Consider the following 18,832-nt stretch of genomic DNA (forward strand, 5'->3'; position numbering starts at 1 on the left):
TGCTGCCAGCCCACAAATCATTGAGGACATCACCCTTCATGGCTCAGTGTCCTCAATTACTGACCCTATCGGTGGCCGGAGATGGCTTCTCCAGAAGGGCCCTGGGGTAACCAAGTGACAGCATGGCACAAGACTCAAGCCCCCTTGCTGCCAGCTGATTTTTCTACAGAGGAGAAGGAACAGGGAGCCAGATCTCTACTCTCAGATGACCGCCAAAATCTGAGTGAAGAAGAGTTTCAACTGATATGTAGTCAGTCTAGGGCTTTGCTTTCCAAAGTGGTGTCCCCAGAGTAGCAGCACTAGTATCGCTCGGGAACGTCTTAGAAATGCAGACCACCAAGCAATTTGCCTGGATCTACCATCAGATTCTGCACTATGAGAAGAACCTCAGTTGTCTCATGTGCTCATCAGAGTTTGAAGAACACTGGTAGCTGTAGTCAACAATTATATATTATACACTTAAAAACTTGTTAAGAGGGTAGATCTCACGTTAAGTATCCTTTCCACAATAAAATAAAATTTTGAAGAGCATTGTTCTAAATGTAAATGGTTATACATGCCCTCTAGTGGCTGCCTAGCAACTTGCAGGGAGTTTTAAAATGTTTTCTCATTTTAGGACCTTTGCACAGAACTGCAGAAACATTGAACATTTAAACCTCAATGGGTGCACAAAAATCACTGACAGGTAAGTAGTGGAAATTACTTTGGTGACTGGTTGGCCGTGGAGAGAGTGAGGGGAGAGAAAGGTGGTTGAAAATACCTTTAGTGCATCTGATTTTTTTCAGCACGTGTTACAGCCTTAGCAGATTCTGTTCCAAGCTGAAACATCTGGATCTGACTTCCTGTGTGTCCATTACAAACAGCTCCTTAAAGGGGATCAGGTAAGAGAACCTGTTGTTAGTGGTCATGAGCAATACCCAAAGCTCTGAGCATTTTGGTGTGTCTGAAACCTTTCTCATGGTCCCATTGGAACAGGAAGTGGGCGACTCGGGTTACAGAGGTCTCTCTCCCCTGAACTGCTTGTGGGCTACTAAGCTCAGAGTTGGTCCTAAAGTCTCCGTGGGATGGACTGCACATGTGTGGTTTTGTTTCCTGTTCTCCAGTGAGGGCTGTCGGCACCTGGAGTACCTGAACCTGTCATGGTGTGATCAGATCACGAAGGATGGCATCGAGGCCCTGGTGCGGGGTTGTCGCGGCCTGAGAGCCCTGCTGCTGAGGGGCTGCACGCAGGTACCGGGAGTCCTCACGGCCTGGCTTGTCTAACGTGTATCTAATGTTAGGTGTGTGCACGTGATTATGGAACCTGTGCCCTACTGTCCCCTCACCTGGTTCCATCTCTTTTTTGTTTTCTCCATTCACTCAGCTAGAAGACGAAGCTCTGAAGCACATTCAGAATTACTGCCATGAGCTTGTGAGCCTCAACCTACAGTCCTGCTCAGTAAGTAACATGCCTTTTACGTGAGCTCCCTCCTGTTCCTGTTCCCTCCGTCAGGAACCTGCTGGGGCCCTGCTGGGAAGCAGCCCAGGCAGGTGGGAGGATTGCCACACCCTTATTTCACATCCTGTGTCCTTATGTGAGCTCCCAGTTGCCCACAGGATGGAAGAACAGCAATCTAAACAAAAAGGCCAATACAAAGCCATGGGCATTTCCCCTAAAAACAGCATAGATCAGGGTCTTGGTTTATTTTAAGACATCAGGAATGCTGTGAACTAGTCACTAACCTAAACAGTTCCTGGTAAGGTCTCAGTGTCTTGTCTTTACTTATAAACTGGGGGTGATGACACCTCTCATGGTGTCTCAGTGGATAAAATGAAATAACAGATATGAAAGTGCTTTGAAATATAAAGGGCATATTCAAGAGCAAGGTGTGATTTTCATCAGTGCATTATTAGCCTGTGAAGGATGATTTTTCTTCACTGCCATTGTAAATATTGGTAATTGAAGAGGGTGCTTGCTATGGCCACCTGGGTTTCTCAAGGAGAATGTCAATTTTGAGAAAAGAGAAATCCCTTGTATTTGGCACTTAGTAAATGAATCATAAACCTAAGTTCCCTAATGGTGGGAGGTAAAGCAGAAACTATCTTCTGGGCAAATATTGACCTTATGGGGCTGCACTGTTCAAAAATAGGACCTTGAATTGCATGTAGGGCAGCACTGGCAGGTGGCTTGAAGTATGATATAAATGTATGTTTATTTCTGCATAAATTAGCATATTCAAATAAAGATTAATTTGAATCTTCATGGCTAAATTCATAGAATTCTAAGCCATTTATTAATAATTTAGTGATTTACTTAATTTTGCTATTTTCTAAAACATTTCAGGCAATATAAAAATACATGTATGATTTATATAGTAGATATCTAAAGCATTAATATGTAGAAATTCAACCAAAAATTAATGTCACTTAAGCAAGTCTCATGAGCTGTTCATTAAATCTGATATTTAACACAAGTTTATGAATATTTCCTGAAAAAAAAATCGAACGATTCTGGGTAGAAAAATGGAATTTAAAAATTTTACTCTCCATTAGTAATGCTTGAATATTTTAAAGCTGTTCAGAAATAACATAAATATCTGTCTTCCCTGTACTTCACCTTATTTTGATTAAATTATCAGGATAAAATGCTAGTAACTGGCAACCTAAACTAGTTGACTAACAGGAGACTCCATTTGTCTGCGGCTCCCATTTCACTGTTGCCCGTGCCTTCTGATTTTCCTTTCTGCTTTGGTTCTCCCCAGCGTGTTACGGATGAAGGCGTGGTGCAGATTTGCAGGGGCTGCCACCGGCTGCAGGCCCTCTGCCTGTCTGGCTGCGGCAACCTCACGGATGCCTCCCTCACAGCCCTAGCCTTGAACTGCCCAAGACTTCAGTGAGTGCACCACGCTTTCAGCTTTGCAACTCAGAGCTTGGGGCTGACTGGGAGGGCTTCCTGCAGGAGGAGAAAGGCCTGGCAGTGGGTTGAGGAGGAGGCAGTGGTTGTGTTGTTGGCTTTTGTCAGATGTATTGGGGTGTGGGACACTGTAATCTAGTTCATTTAAGGATGTGTGGAGAGTCCCACACTGTCCACCACCAGGGAATCTGAGCCTTCATTTCCTGATGGACTTCACTCATGTGCCCACCTGATTTGCCTCGCCCTGGTATTACTTTTTTTTTTTAACATCTTTATTGGAGTATAATTGCTTTACAATGGTGTATTTGTTTCTGCTTTATAACAAAGTGAGTCAGCTATACATATACATAAATCCCCGTATCTCCTCCCTCTTGCGTCTCCCTCCCACCCTCCCTATCCCACCTCTAGGTGGTCACAAAGCACTGAGCTAATCTCCCTGTGCTATGCGGCTGCTTCCCACTAGCTATCTCTATTACATTTGGTAGTGTATATATGTCCACTCTCTCACTTCGTCCCAGCTTACCCTTCCCCCTCCCTGTGTCCTCAAGTCCTTTCTCTACGTCTGTGTCTTTATTCCTGTCCTGCCCCTAGGTTCTTCAGAACCATTTTCTTTTTTTTAGATTCCATATATATGTGTTAGCATACGATATTTGTTTTTCTTTCTGACTTACTTCACTCTGTATGACAGTCTCTAAGTCTGTCCACCTCACTACAAATAACTCAGTTTTGTTTCTTTTTATGGCTGAGTGATATTCCATTGTATATATGTGCCACATCTTCTTTATCCATTCATCTGTTGATGGACACTTAGGTTGCTTCCATGTCTTGGCTATTGTAAATAGAGCTGCAGTGAACATGGTGGTACATGACTCTTTTTGAATTATGGTTTTCTCAGGGTATATGCCCAGTAGTGGGATTGCTGGGTTGTATGGTAGTTCTATTTTTAGTTTTTTTTTTTTTTTTTAATTTTTGGCTGCATTGGGTCTTTGTTGCTGCATGCGGGCTTCCTCTAGTTGCGGCGAGCAGGGGCTACTCTTCGTTGCAGTGCGCGGGCTTCTCATTGCAGTGGCTTCTCTTGTTGCGGAGCACAGGCTCTAGGTGCACGGGCTTCAGTAGTTGTGGCTCGCGGGCTCTAGAGCACAGGCTCAGTAGTTGTGGTGCACAGGCTTAGTTGCTCCATGGCATGTGGGATCTCCCCGGACCAGGGCTCGAACCCGTCCCCTGCATTGGCAGGCAGATTCTTAACCACTGTGCCACCAGGGAATCCCCCATTTGTTTTTGTTTTTATTTCCATTTCTCTAGGAGGTGGGTCAAAAAGGATCTTGCTGTGATTTATGTCATAGAGTGTTCTGCCTATGTTTTCCTCTAAGAGCTTTATAGTGTCTGGCCTTACATTTAGGTCTCTAATCCATTTTGAGTTTATTTTTGTGTATGGTGTTAGGGAGTGTTCTAATTTCATTCTTTTACATGTAGCTGTCCAGTTTTCCCAGCACCACTTATTGAAGAGGCTATCTTTTCTCCATTGTATATTCTTGCCTCCTTTATATAAAAATAAGGTGACCATATGTGTGTGGGTTTATCTCTGGGCTTTCTATCCTGTTCCATTGATCTATATTTCTGTTATTGTGCCAGTACCATACTATCTTGATTACTATAGCTTTGTAGTATAGTCTGAAGTCAGGGAGCCTGATTCCTCCAGCTCCATTTTTCGTTCTCAAGATTGTTTTGGCTATTCGTTGCCCTGATATTACTTTGACATGTGAGCAGACAGATAGCCTCATGTCCAAATGGCACCAGGTTCTCCTCTAAACCAGCTGCTAAATGCACAGAAGGAGGAAAAATCACAGCCACCTTATTTATCATTTTTCCCTAGCAAGAAGAAAAGTTTTAACAAATAATGATTTATTTTCTGATTCTTCATGTAATATTGTGAATATTAAAACTTTAATAATGGCACCAAAATACTAATCATGCTTAACATCAGTTGAACTCATATATGTTCCAGGCTCTTTGTTAGCACTTTCACAAGCATTGTCTCACTTAGTCCTCACTGCATTGCTAGGAGGTGTAGGTACTGTATTCTCACTTGTTTTGCAGAGGAGAAACTGAGACTCAGTGAAAAGCACATGGGGCTTCCCTGGTGGTGCAGTGGTTGAGAGTCCGCCTGCCGATGCAGGGGACACGGGTTCGTGCCCCGGTCCGGGAAGATCCCACATGCCACGGAGCGGCTGGGCCCGTGAGCCATGGCTGCTGAGCCTGCGGGTCCGGAGCCTGTGCTCCGCAACGGGGGAGGCCACAACAGTGAGAGGCACGCGTACTGCAAAAAAAAAAAAAGCAAAGCACATAATTTATCTTGGGTCACAGGATAAGTAAGAAGTAAAACTAGAATTTGAACTTGTAGAGTTTGATTTTAGAACCAGCAACCTTAACCCCTACAAAAGAGGCAGAAAAAAGATACTTGTTTTGTTATTCTTTACTTATCGGTGAAACTGATCCATTTTTCATACACCAGTTAGATATCTTTTTTTTTTTCCTTTGGCTGCACCATATGGCATGCAGGATCTTAGTTCCCTGGCTGAGGATCGAACCCACGACCCCTGCAGTGGAAGCGTGGAGTCCTAACCACTGGACTGCCAAAGAAGTACCCCCCGCCCCCCCCCTTTTTTTTTTTGGTTATATACCTTCTGAGGATTGTCTTATTTTGCCTTTTCCCCATTTTTCTTACTGTTGAATTAGGGAAGATTCTAGAGAATTTTGATGTTTCTGCATGGTAGGAATATAGGTGGTCAAAACTGGTCAGAAAGGAGGTCAAAATTATTGCTATAAGGGAGTAATTTAACTTAAAAATATTATTTAAGCATCCATCCCTGTTAAGCATGGATGTTTTCACTGGCTGTGAATTTTTAAAATTTCCTTTAGGGTGACTGGGAATTTCAATAAATGCAGTATATCAAGATGATTTTGTTGAGTGAAAGTACATTTTAATTGTTTAGAAGTCAACACATATTAGAATAATATCTAAAAACAGCAACCATGTGCTGGTATTGTGGGAAGATTCCTGGATTTACTGACCAAGTTTGGGATGGGACTTTGGGCAGGTCACATTCCTCCTGAGCCTCCTTTTTGTGTCACAGAGTGGAATAAACTCCAGAGCATTGTAAAGAACGCTTTTCTGTTGTTAACCAGTCGCCACTTTGTCTTCTGTGCACTCCTTATCCCAGGATCTTGGAGGCTGCCCGATGTTCCCATTTGACTGATGCAGGCTTTACACTTTTAGCTCGGGTAAGACAGAGGTTTTACAAAGTCAAACCAAACTCTAATTCACCTCCCTCAGTCAAAGTGAATTGGAGTGGTCTTGGAGTGTGCAAAAAACTACCTTCAGAAATGACAGGCACCAAGTAGAATAGAGTCCTTGTGGGGGGTGTTCTGAATTTTCCCCAGCAGGCTGGAAAGCTAGGCAGGTCCTGTACCAGGCGTGGACCTCACTCTCACTTGGTCAGGTGGGACCCCAATGAGAAGAGCCTCCTCCCTGCCGGGAGATGCCCTTCCTCACACAGACCCCGACTCAGCCTCTCAGTAGCATCCCTCAGCTGGGCTGGGCTCTGCCTCTGCCCTCTCTCTCCACACTGCCCTGCCAGTGCCAACCACTGTGGGGCCCCTGTGGCCTGCTGCCCAGAACCCATGACCTCCTGGGGATGCTGATACACTCTTCCTCCTACCCCAGCCCTCCACCATCCCCACCGTGGCTGAGTGCCCACCCCCACGACCTCCCAGAGCCCATTCCATGGCTAAAATCTCTGTGCTGATACCTGTGAGCCACTGGGAAGGTGCAGACAACTGCCTTTCCAGGATGAGAGAAGGAAATGCAGCCCTAATGCCCATTTCCAAAGTGAATATGATTCAAAGGGCACCTGCTCAAATGTGCTGGCTCACTGGGTCACCTTCGGAATGGGGTGTCTTATGGACTCTTATGGACTTTTTCAGAATTGTCATGACCTGGAGAAGATGGATCTCGAAGAATGCATCTTGGTGAGTGGACTCCTGACAGCTCTGCAGGGTGCCCCTCAGCCACTGACAGGCGTAACCAGAGATGCCAACTGGCCATTGTCTGGACCCTCCTTGCCCCAGCGTAGGTGTAAGGGCTTGGGAACCTGTGAGGGCCACGGGAGGGGGATGCATAAACTTTGGGCTGTTCTCAGTCATCAGAGTTACAGCCAAGTTCAGGATAGCACCATCTTTTGCCAAACATTAAAAAAACAAAAGGACTCATTTTCACAAAACTTAAGGGAGAAATAAGCTTGCATGTCCAGTGATGAGGTGACTCTACAGAGAAGAATCTCGGGGGACCCTCTTTGTCCCTTTGTCCCTCGGGCTCCCAGCCCAAGTGTGCTTGAGATGAGTTTTTAATTCTCTTTTGCACCTTTTGATTCTTGTATTCAGGAGAAGCAGGATTAGGTATTAAGTTCTGGTGTAGAAGCCACACTGACACCACGTGTTTCTCTCCAGATAACCGACAGCACACTCATCCAGCTCTCCATTCACTGTCCTAAACTGCAAGCCCTGGTGAGTCTGAGCTTTTTGTGACGTTACTTACCTCTTAGGGATGAAAGAACCCCCGTACTACAGCAAGAGCCTTCCTTTCCATAGGGTGTCATCATTCTTGGTTTCAAAGGTCTGTGCGTTGGGCTCACTTGGGAGGCAGGGTATCTAAATGTCACTGCTTTCATTTTAGGGTGTGAACCTAATATAGGGACCAGCGTCCTTACTCAAATTCATGTTCATCATGTCGGGTATAGTGAAAGTTAGCACGGTTAAAATGAGGCCATCCTTATATTACATTTCATATCTGCTCAAATATCTATGGGGGGGGAATTAGAATATACTGAAAGATCTAGAATGAGCAATGAAGAGTGTCATTGACACTCTTAGCCATGCAGACGTCGCATGCACGTTTCCCATCCGGCTGCTGGATGTGAAGCAGGGGTGGAGTCCCCATTTGGCTGCCTGCTCCCACCAGATACACTGACTCACTGAATCCCAACACAGCCCTGTGATGTGGGCACCATGGACATCCCTATTTTATCAGTGAGGAAGCTGAGGCTCAGCGCGGTTAAGAAGCTTGCCCAGATTTACACAACTGCCCAAAGGACCCAGATCTCGTGGCTTCCGTGGGGTCTGGTCTTTCCACTGCCCTGAGATACACGACAGATTTTTAAGCCAGCTCTCTCTATCCCCTTTGAACTTGCTCTGTCAGCAAGGGCTAGGATTTTATAACATCATTAGAGCTCCATTTGGCCTTGAGTTACTCTCCCCACCAGTTTTCCTTATTTCCACATTCCTTCTGGATGCTTCTCCCTCAGGCACAAGTGTGCTGGGCTTTGGACAGCTCTGGGACTTTGAGTTTGGTGTCAGACTTCAGAGATAGTCAGAAACCTACCTGTTTCCAGATTCTCTGCTGAAACTGTTTCCCTCTACACACCTGCAGATAATTTTGTCTTTCTAATGTCTTTACTCCCAAATTAGTTCTGATCTGGTTTTATAATTGATAGAACCAGTTGTCTGATGGGCTTTCTCCACCCCTTGTCCCCGTGTCCCTGAGATGGCCTGCTTCTCAGAGGTGTGGGGAAGGTTAGGAGCCCCGTGCTTTGTTTCCTGTTTTAACCTCCCTCCTCCCTGTTGCCCAAGGGCTCTCTCCCCGACTCGGAGATACCCTGGACTTGGACTCCCACCCCTTGGGCAGTGTCGTCTCTTGTGTGCACGGGACAAGGCCTTCCACCAGCTCCCTAACTCCTGCTTCCTCAGGAGTGCAGGCCCACCTCAGCGACGGGTCAGGAAATGTCTTCCAAATAGTGTTCTCCCCAGCGGGGATTCTGGTGACTGAAATCTTCTCCATCTTCCCCGATATTCATACAAGCTACTTCCAGAAAGGGGACTTAGAGTAAAAGATAAACTATAATAAAACCCAGAAGTCCAAGATAAGAGCCTCAAATGAAAATAAAAAAGAAAAATACCTGGAGGATTATTAGCAGAAAAGCAGGGAAACAGTTGCAGTTGAAATCTAAACTTAGCTTTGGAGATGCCTGGTAGCCCACACAGAAAAGGGAAATGCTGTGGATTAAATCTGATTATATTCATCAAATTCACTCTACAAACACCTCTTGAGGACCATTACACGCCGGGCACTGTTCTAGGCACTGGAGAGTGAAAAGATCATTCATCAGAAGAGACAGACTTTATCGTCACTCAGAAATTGCACAGCAGTGTGTGTCTGGATCCTTGTTAACGGATACTCCAGGGGCTCTCCCTGCTACGGACATGGTAGCAGCGCCTCTGTCAGCCCCCAGGTAGAGCCAAGGGTGAGTGGAAGCTCAGGGTTGTTGGATGTGCGTTTCTGCTGCTGCAGGTCTCACAGCACAGATGCAGAGTCTTGGTGCGGGGCAGCCCGGGTGCGCCTGGGACACGCGGTTAGGAGCAGCCGGTCCCCACCTCCCTGGGGGAGGGCCAGACAGTGCTCTCCATGCTGGAGCCAGGGGTCCACCCCAGGGAGTCCTCCCCCAGCCTGGGGAGCTCAGAGGAGCCAGTGCTATTGGGGCAAAGCTCCATAGATTCAGAATTTTGAAATCTGGTTTTTAGCTTTTACTAAAGATCTGCAAGCAGGAAGAAATGAGGGAAGTGACCACTAGCCCCGAGCCAGGTAACTATCACACCTCATTTGCTAAACTTCAGTTCCCTGGTTCTTCTTTACATGTGAAGGAGGCAAGTGTGCACATACCCCACCCCTTCCAGGAACTGCTCTGTGATCCTCAAGGGAGGAAGGGCCTTGTACTTTCACAAAAACCAAATCTAGAAGGCCATTTTGAAAGGGAAACTCATCATGTTTCTTTGAAAATAAGTCAAATATACAGTTGCAAACAAGGGGAACTCCAGATTCAAAAGAACACAGAGGAGTTCATGAAGTTTGTTCAAAGGAGGTTAAGGATCCTCTTCGTTACTTCAGTTTTTAGTTTGTAGGATGTCATCAGCAGGTTCTATTGATAATTGAGGGGCTGGTTTCCTCTTCAGTACCAGAGCCAGTTTTTTTGACTTTTAAAATATTAATGCAGCTCATTGGTCCTAGAAGCTATCTAAGAATTTTAGCTATTAAAGAATAAAGAATTGCAGCCAATAAAGACTATATTATTTTCTTGATGCCACAGAGTTTTATCTTTCACCCTGATTTATCACAGCCTTTACCAGTGAGATTTGTACCTTCATGTTTTCTTGTTACTAATTAGTGCCCTTTTCAGCTTAACAAAGTCCCTTTAACATTTCTTGTAAGGCAGGTTTAGTGATGATGAACTAGTTTAGCTTTAGCTTGTCCGGAAAACTCTCTCCTTCCGTTCTTTTTTTGTGGCCACGCTGTGTGGCTTGCAGTATCTTAGCTCCCCAACCAGGGACTGAACCTGGGCCCCAGCAGTGAAAGCGCTGAGTCCTAACCACTGGACCGCCAGGGAATTCCTATCTCTCCTTCAGTTCTGAATAACTTTGTTGGGTTTAGTATTCTTGGTTGGAATTTTTTTTCATTTCTGTCAGCACTCTGAATATATTGTGCCCCTCCATTCTGGCCTGCAAAGTTTCTACTGAAACGCCTGCTGATAGTCTTACGGGGAGTTCCCTTGTACATAACAAGTTGTTTTTCTCTTGCTGCTCTTAAGATTCTTTAATTTTTGACATTTTAATTGTAATGTGTTTTGGCGTGGGTCTCATCTTATTTGGAATTCTCTGGGCTTCCTGAATCTGGATGTGTTTCCTCCCCCAGCCTAGAGAAGTTTTCAGCCATTATTTTCTCCATTAGCTTTTCTGCCTCTTTCTCTCTCTTCTCCTTCTGTTACCCTCATAATGAGAACATTAGTCCACTTGATATTGTCCCATAAGTCTGTTAGGGTATCTTCTTTACTTTTTTTCATTCTTTTTCTCTGCTGCTCTGATTGGGTGATTTTCACTGCCATGTCTTCAAGTCACTGATCCTTTTATCTGCTTCATCTAGTCTGTTCTTGAAACCTTCTACTTTATTTTTCAGTTCAGTTGTATTCTTCAGCTCCGTGACCTCTGTTTGGTTCTTTTCCCAGATAAGGGCGTAAACTCCTGTCTGGGGGGATACTGACCAGGGAGAGTGCAGAGATGGCATGTACCTGCACCTACCTTTGCTGAGAGCACATCTGTAGGCCTCTAGATGTGTACCAGACCTGAAGCCCGCCCTGTAAGCTCCAGGACAAGCAAATAGGCCTCTTTCCCAGAAAGGCTGGGGGTGTGTTTCAGCCTGCTGTCTGTAAAGTGCCCTGGGGGTGGTAGCCTGCCAAGAACTCTTTCATGTTAAAGTCCCATGGGACCCAGGAATACAAGCCTTCTTTGGCCATCAGGGCCAGGTGAGCAAGGAGCATCCCATGGGCACCTTATACAAAGACTGGGGCACCAGAAATAGAAACCAGGTCACCAGGCAGATGTAAAAGCTCCCTCTGGGAGATCCTGGTGCTCTGGAGCACGGCAGAGGGGAGAGCAAGGACAGCATCAGCCTCCAGGGTCTCTAGGAAGGATTACAGTCAGCCCTTGGATGTGTGTTTAATTAGAAACTTGTGCCCCTGGCTGCAGCTGTGAGGACAAGCTCCTAGTCCTCCTTCCGAGAAAGACGGCTCCTGGGTGTTTTCTCTTGCTGATCCCGGGACGTGGGAGCCACGTAACAATCTCTCCATTGGTTACAGTCCCGTGGGACCCCGCAGGCCAGGAGATGGACGTGTCCCCTGGCAACAGCTGCAAAAACGGGGGCACCAGACACACGTGAAACTCTCCCCCTGAGAGAAACATAGAGACAGAGAATGAGGATGGCACCCTGGTGCAAGGCAGAGGCAGGGCCGGGAGAGGATGCGAAATAGTGCTCACCGGGAAGGAAGAAGCCCAGAATTTAAAAAAGAAAATGTCATCCAGTGGCTGGAGCTCGGCAGAGGGAATGTGCAAAGATGGCCCCCGCCCATCCCTAGGCCCTGGGGGCACCCCAGCAGGCCCCCCAATGTGTCACCTAGCAGGCGAGCCTCCCACACCCGGGCTGGGCTCCCCTCCATCATCTGGGCCCTGGGGGTGGGGAGGGCCCGGGTGTGAAAGTCCTTTGAATTCCTCCTCACATTGCTGTGGTCTCTGGGTCTCTCGGAGGTCAGCGGGTTGGTTTTTCCAGCTAGACGTTCAGGTGCCTAATGTGGGGTTAAACCGTTCTAAACCGTTCGCTCCTCAGTGAGAAGCTCCAGGTTATGAGTTCCCTCCTGCCCGGGGGTCTCCGCGCTTGGGGCCGGGGTTCATGACAGACTGGCCCAGCCTCTCCTTCCGCTTCCAAGTGGGCCTTCTCTCATCTGCCCAACGTGGAGAGTCGTTCAGCCAGTTTTTATGTTTTTTTCTGGAGGAAGCTGTTCCCTGTGTAGCTGTAGATTCGCTGTTTGCGGGAAGAGGTGAGTTCAGGATCCTCACGGCGCAGACCGCCCTCTGCAGTGTCGGTTCCCATCTTTACCTGGCGGGAAGGTGAGAGAAGCCGCTGCCCATGGGCCCACAGCTTTGTGCTCCATCCTCCCGCTGCTCAGTGGTTCCCAGGGACGCTGCCTGGGCCGGCTTCCCTGCTCTTCCTGGGCCGTGAGCCTTGGAATGAGAGGGTCCAGCAAACATCTGTGCTTCCCCTCATTCCAGAGCCTGTCCCACTGTGAGCTCATCACGGATGATGGGATCCTGCACCTGAGCAACAGCCCTTGCGGCCACGAGAGGCTGCGGGTGCTGGAACTGGACAACTGCCTCCTCATCACTGACGTGGCCCTGGAGCACCTGGAGAACTGTCGTGGCCTGGAGCGCCTCGAGCTGTACGACTGCCAGCAGGTCACCCGCGCGGGCATCAAGCGGATGCGGGTAAGTGTCGGGCAGCAGCCACACCTGGCAGTTTCTCAGCAAACGACAAATACACCAAGAATCAACATCCATTTTCTACATTCTGTCCTGGGCCAATAGTTACGCAAACTATCCTCTTAGACTTCTTCTAAATTTCCTCATTAGACCCCACCCTGGAAAGAGTCGACTTCTAGAATGGGTCTGGGTGGAGGTTCCATGTGGTCTGTTGATTAGCAAACTTACTAGAAGGAAAGGGACTTAAGGCCGTTATCAGTAGGCTTGATCTTTGCTAATTTCTACGTATAAAGTGTCTTAATAACTGTGGCGTTCTTTCCGCATGTAGTTCACCTCCGTCGTTCTTGAATACGCTTTAAGTTTAGGCAACTTTGCACTTAGACCCCTAAGCAGCCCCAGGTGCTTCAGCTGTTACATCTCTACTTGGTTTGCACACAGGGACAACGACCACCCCTTTGTCTTTAAAAGGTGCTGTTTGGGGAGACGTGCATGTCGACAGGAGCAGCGTTAGCGCACACCAGAAATTCTATTGGGACTATCTGCCTAATGGTAGAGTGAACTAGATTCTATAGGAGAACTGTGGGCTTTTCTAGGATTATGCCTGCAATCCCCAAACTATCTTATGACTACACTTTTCCTTTCTACTTTCAGGCCCAGCTCCCTCATGTCAAAGTCCATGCCTACTTTGCTCCTGTCACCCCGCCGACAGCAGTGGGAGGAAGTGGACAGAGGCTATGCAGGTGCTGTGTCATCCTCTGACAGCAGCTGCCTAGCCCAGGGCTTCACGAGGTGTCCCTTCCTCCCGAGGACCCGAGTCTTTCTGACGTAGTCCACCATCATCCAAATCTGTTGATTCTCCATTGGGAAAGGCATTTACAGGTAAAAGACTTCTGCAGGGACTGCAGTAACTCTCGTGATAGTTTTTACCTTTATTCTGCTGTGATGCAATCAATTCGAAGCCTTGTGTCAATTACCACAGGGCAAGAGTGGTCATAGTGCAGCCAGGACCACGCAGGAGCCCTGGATCTCTAGAGGTGGGTGCCTCCCTCGGTACAGGACTCCTGCCCTTGGCTTTGTCAGCATTCCTCGAACAGACCATTAGTGTTAGCACAAATTGAGCAGAAAAATAAGCTGTTGATTTTCTACCTGATACTTCAGCCAGTGGCCTACTTTTATTCACAACGATTCCATTTTGATTAGCAGGACTTTTCCACTTTGAAGATTAAATAGCAACTTTATCAAAGTGACTATACTGCAAATTCATAATGCCTGACAGTTTTCTATGTAGCGACTTACGTGGAAGGCAAGTTAATAGGTTTCCATGAGACACCAAAGAATGAGGACTCTAAACAGGGTGAAGCAAGGTCTTCACCTTTCTGTTTCTGTCAACTTGTCATATATCCTTTTGGGGACCAAAAACTAAACAAAAGCAACTCAGTTTGTGTTGCCTGATTGGAAATCATAAGCTCTGGCGTAGGCTGTGGCACATAATGTGTTGTTGTTATAGAAAAGCTGATCATGTCATGTCTCACAAACTTTGGGGGACCTTAAAGAAACAGAATTAAGGCTCAAGTTATCTATAATATAATCAATTAAAAATAATGGATGCATGTAGAATGGGTGTGATTTTTTTCCAAGTTTATTTTAAAATCTTAGAAATCAAGTTACACCAGGACTATTCAAAAATTTTACACACTTAAAACTAAAATCAGTAAAGTGTTGGCACCTTTGAGACTTATATAAAAATGAATAAACCACTGCAATGCTTAAGCCAGAGGGTTTTATTGCTATTATCTCATGGCAGACAAATCTGAGCAAATCCATCTTCCAAATTCAGGCGTTCCTAATGTTACCTGAAATCTGATAAGATGATCTGGTTTCTGCTCTGTGCTGTCCACATTTGTGACCTTTACTGCATCTCTGTGTTAATGGTAGCCAACCCTTCTTAGTAACCACGCCCCAAACTGAAGAGCCCAGAGCTCACGAGAAGCTGAGGGAAACAGCAAAAACGAGAAATTTCCCCATGACGAGCAATACTTCTAATTGGGTTACGGTTCTATTAGGTGGAGAGTTTTAGAAGCATTTAGGATACAAGGCCTCAGCTGCATTCTGGGGAGAGAAGGCAAATAGATGGATATACAACTCTATAAATCAATCAACAGGATTATCAGAATAAGCATTAAAGTCCTGATGATTCTGCTGCCTTATTGTGTGTATACCATAGCAGTTATCTAAATATACATTTACACCACTGTGTGGGGGAAAAAATGGCTGTTGCAGGAAGCTATGAATATAGTTTCTATTTTAAAAATTTAAATGACCATGGGCCTTCTATACATTATCTCTTTTGAGCCCGGACACAACCTCTCACAGCTGCTGGACTCTGGCTGAATGACGTTGGACCACATCTACAAAACAGGAGAACCTCTGTTAAGAAAAATCAGGTTTGCTTCCCCTTTAAGTGTGGCACAGTCACTGGATAAGCTGTCCTCAGTTTGCATCAGCTTTGAGGAAACAAACTGAAAACACACACTCCCATCAGCTCTTATAACAACATTGGGACTGGTGTGTACTCAGAACATACACAGTGAACTCCTTGATTCTATGACATGAGGTGACACACTGGCAGGAACTTGGATTTTAAATGAGACACACATTTGCAAAACAATCGGAAAACATTTATTATACTGAAATGTGTACATCCTACTATTAAAAAAACAAAGTAGCAAATTTGCTGGTGCCATAATTTAACCTGTTTCACTGGGACAGACTAATGTGCTGCTTGGTGTCATTTCAAGTTTGATGAGCTTTAATTATTTTTACCCCACTTGTAAAACCTGATGAGGAATTCAAAATAGCACACAGCATTAAAAATGACATTTATTGTTCCATAAATCTTGAGACTCAAAAAGGAATGCTAAATAGACAAGCAAAACTCTAAACAATTAATTAAGAGAGAAGCTCACTTCTTTCCCAAGTGACTGGTACAGAAAACATGTGGTCATACAAAAGCAAAGGGAAAATGACGGAAAGGAAAGCTCTCCTGCTTTAGGGTCTATACAAGTTGTTATGGATATTTTCAAACCAAAGATGGAATATTTAGAGACATTACTTTTTCATATCAAATAACCCCCTTTATGAATAAAACATAAAATGCCAAAGCTTTCACCCACTGAAGTAGTTTTGTCTTCTGGGAGAGATTTTAAACTCAAAATTACCCATTCTTATTTCTGCCTGAACAAAGATAAGGATCAAATAATACACTCAAAACCAAGACACTGGGTAAATGGACAGAGATGGTATAATTAAAATGGAATCGAAGTTTGAAAAGAAAATTGTGTCTAGTACACCACAGGCCTCAAATGCTTGCTGATGAATTTTGGGAAGGCTTCGGGTGAAGGGAAGAGATAATAATGATTGATTGATTGATTGATAGTAGAAAAAATTGCAAAAACAGTGATTCCCTTTGGAAAGTATACTGGCCAACAAGCACTGGTTTTGTGAAAGAGGCACTCTTTTTATAGAAAAAGAAGCTATTATGTGGTGGTGTATAAAAAAGTCCCTAAATAATCACCAGAATGTTACCCGTGATTGTACTAAAGCTCCATATTAGAGAAATGTGAGGAATTTTGATGGTACAATATAGTGTTTGTGATGTCTAGTGTTCCACAAATAAATTTCAACTCTTGATAATGAAGACCCCTTAACACCAAGTCAGAAACTATCACACTGTTTTCTCCTGCTTAGGTGTATTTCCAATGTTGGGGACAGGTCTTTAAAAAAGTTCAACAACAGTATGGTGCAGGGTGGAGTGGGTGGTCAGAGACAGAGAGAGGGAGGAAAAGGAGAAAGAAAACCACATGAGTTTAAAAGGCATTGGGGCTTCAAAAATGAAAACCAAAATGCTAAAAACGGAAGCAGAAGCAAAAAGTTTTTCAATAAATCTGTGACAAAGCAAAAACACAAAAGTCTTTGTACCTATTAGGATTTACACTGATCCTCTCACCAAGGTACTCTTGATAATGCAGTTTGCTTCACGCCCCTCTTCCTGGCTTGGGGCTTCTCCGATCTGGCATGATCACGGCAGATGCGCACCCTTAGACATGATTTTTTCCAAGAAGGCGCCAAGCCTCTCCCCTGACCAGTGATCGGCCCGTATCAGCGCCGGCCTCCCTCTCTCCACACGTGGATTTGGCACTGGCCCCGCAGCAGCCAGTGCCCCCCCCACCCCGACCCAGGTCAGCATAAGGTCCCGGCAGCAGAAGCCGAACTGGCCCAGAAAGGTAAATGCCCACAGTACGTCTTTACATTCATTTCCAAACCGCATACAGTGTAAAAAGACAGCGAAGGCTGCTTCTAGGGACTGTGTCTACTGGCCTCTCTGGCAGAGAAGCAGGCGGCCTACCTGCACCGGGGCCCGACGTGCTCACTGTCCCGGGCCGAGGCCGAGGCAGTGAAGCGAAGGAGACGTGCCTCTCATCCAGCTTGTGAGAAGGGTCATCCTGTGTTTTCAATATGAAACATTTCATACGGTAAAATCCAATCCCAAGACTTCTTGGATTCAGTCTTCACACACTTTTAAGCGTAACTTTAACTGGTGCTGAATAGAGTTCAGACTACGTCAAGACGTCACTTCAAAATTATGTGGACGCCACCGCCGTTTTCAGCTGTGGAAAAAAGAAAGGGACGTTAGGCTCAATTTTTTACCAGGCTGGAGAATCAAGACTACGTTGAACACTCCTAGAACTCTACAACCCCCCGCCCCAGTTCAGAGGGTACCTTTAAATATTCTAGAGGAAAACAAGCTAACTTGCTCCAGTCCCTCTTGCCTACGGCAGCATCACATGCACATTCCCTTGGCCCGCCCCACCCCCGACCTGAGGGCAAGGCACAGGGCACAGACTATCCAATGAACTGGGTGCTTACATCCACCTTTTCTGGAAATAATTTTTGAACTCCTCAAAAGTAGATCTGAAACATTTTAAAAAAACACATCACTACTTTTGCGCGATGGCCTAGTGTTTCTCGGGAGATGGCGAGAAGCAGCAGTACAGGCGGTCATCAAGGAACAAATGAATTTTTCCATAAGGACCAATGTCTGAAAACAGTACACTGAGCAAGCCGGGGACGTCCTGTGATGCCTGACACCAGAAACCCCACCGCCTTCACAGGACGCAGCCACACGTTCACTGTACGAGCTGCCTCTTTTATAGACAGTGTGAGTTTTGCAGAGTAAAAACTGCATTGTTTTGAGAACGAAAAATTGAGCCAGAAGGGTGCTAAACTAAACATGTCTGATGAGAAAAGATAAAGTGGGCCAGTTCACAGACTGAACAGCCCTGCACCGCAGGTTAACTTGGTGGCTTAGGAGACACGTCTGGCACAGGGTGAAGTCCTAACTTCAGCCCCTGCCTTCTAGGTGGGCTGCTCTCTTCCCAGGAAAGGGTGACACGTGACATCATGCTCTTTGAGGTGCAGCTTTAGATCTTAACTCATCAGACTTTCAAACGTCTCTTCTCATAGTAACTTTACATTTAAAAAACCCCTCCTTTATCCAGCCCTGTAACTGGAACTCTACTGAACCCCGTCTGGGCCCGCTCTTCACATTCTCTCCCTCCATAACCTCAAGAATTTCTACTGCTTTGAGTCACGGCGGACACACTGAAGGCTTCCAGGTTTACACCTCAAGCCCAGGCCTCTCTTGCCAGCCCCAGCCGGCTATGATTTCCACGTCCTAAAACAGAAGCCTTGGCCGCTTCCCCCAAGCCCGCCTACCTCTCCACCGGGACCACCGACCACCGCCTGCCCAGCTGCTCCTGTGAGAGTCACAACCACTCCTCCCTCCAATGTGGAGCCCAGCAGGGCCCTGTCTATCAGCGTCCAAGATCCCGTCACCTCTCATCTAGATGACATCTCCTGCCTCCAGTTTTCCCACCTTCTTATCTGTCTCCACAGAGTTGCGAGTGGAAGAAAAGAAAAACCTGTTCACGTTACTCGTCTGTTTAAACAACATCGCTGACTTTGCAA

The 18,832-nt window shown here is 46.0% G+C and overlaps 2 protein-coding genes across 4 annotated transcripts in view; one reads left to right on the top strand and one right to left on the bottom strand.

The window, feature by feature from the left end:
* The window catches only part of FBXL2 (F-box and leucine rich repeat protein 2), a gene marked incomplete at both ends in the record, with an annotated part of 61,168 nt that extends 47,604 nt beyond the window's left edge, over nucleotides 1-13,564 (top strand). The window contains 10 exons of one of the 2 annotated variants that reach the window (XM_082664723.1): nucleotides 617-685; nucleotides 786-881; nucleotides 1,104-1,230; nucleotides 1,364-1,438; nucleotides 2,742-2,872; nucleotides 6,115-6,175; nucleotides 6,878-6,922; nucleotides 7,400-7,456; nucleotides 12,599-12,811; nucleotides 13,457-13,564. In XM_082664723.1, coding sequence (XP_082520849.1) covers nucleotides 617-685; nucleotides 786-881; nucleotides 1,104-1,230; nucleotides 1,364-1,438; nucleotides 2,742-2,872; nucleotides 6,115-6,175; nucleotides 6,878-6,922; nucleotides 7,400-7,456; nucleotides 12,599-12,811; nucleotides 13,457-13,564 — 982 coding nt within the window. Of the gene's footprint in view, nucleotides 1-616; nucleotides 686-766; nucleotides 882-1,103; nucleotides 1,231-1,363; nucleotides 1,439-2,741; nucleotides 2,873-6,114; nucleotides 6,176-6,877; nucleotides 6,923-7,399; nucleotides 7,457-12,598; nucleotides 12,812-13,456 lie in introns of those variants that run through there. The other variant, XM_082664724.1, reaches the window with a different exon arrangement.
* Nucleotides 13,565-14,434: 870 nt separating this feature from the next.
* The window catches only part of UBP1 (upstream binding protein 1), a 78,582-nt gene continuing 74,184 nt past the window's right edge, over nucleotides 14,435-18,832 (bottom strand). For both annotated transcript variants that reach the window (XM_082663388.1, XM_082663387.1), the window contains one exon: nucleotides 14,435-17,472. In XM_082663388.1, the coding sequence (XP_082519514.1) occupies nucleotides 17,435-17,472 (38 nt within the window). In that variant the 3' untranslated portion in view covers nucleotides 14,435-17,434. The remainder of the gene's footprint in view (nucleotides 17,473-18,832) is intronic.

This window comes from Grampus griseus (assembly GCF_964374135.1).
Source record: "Grampus griseus genome assembly, chromosome: 10".
Lineage (NCBI taxonomy): Eukaryota > Metazoa > Chordata > Mammalia > Artiodactyla > Delphinidae > Grampus > Grampus griseus.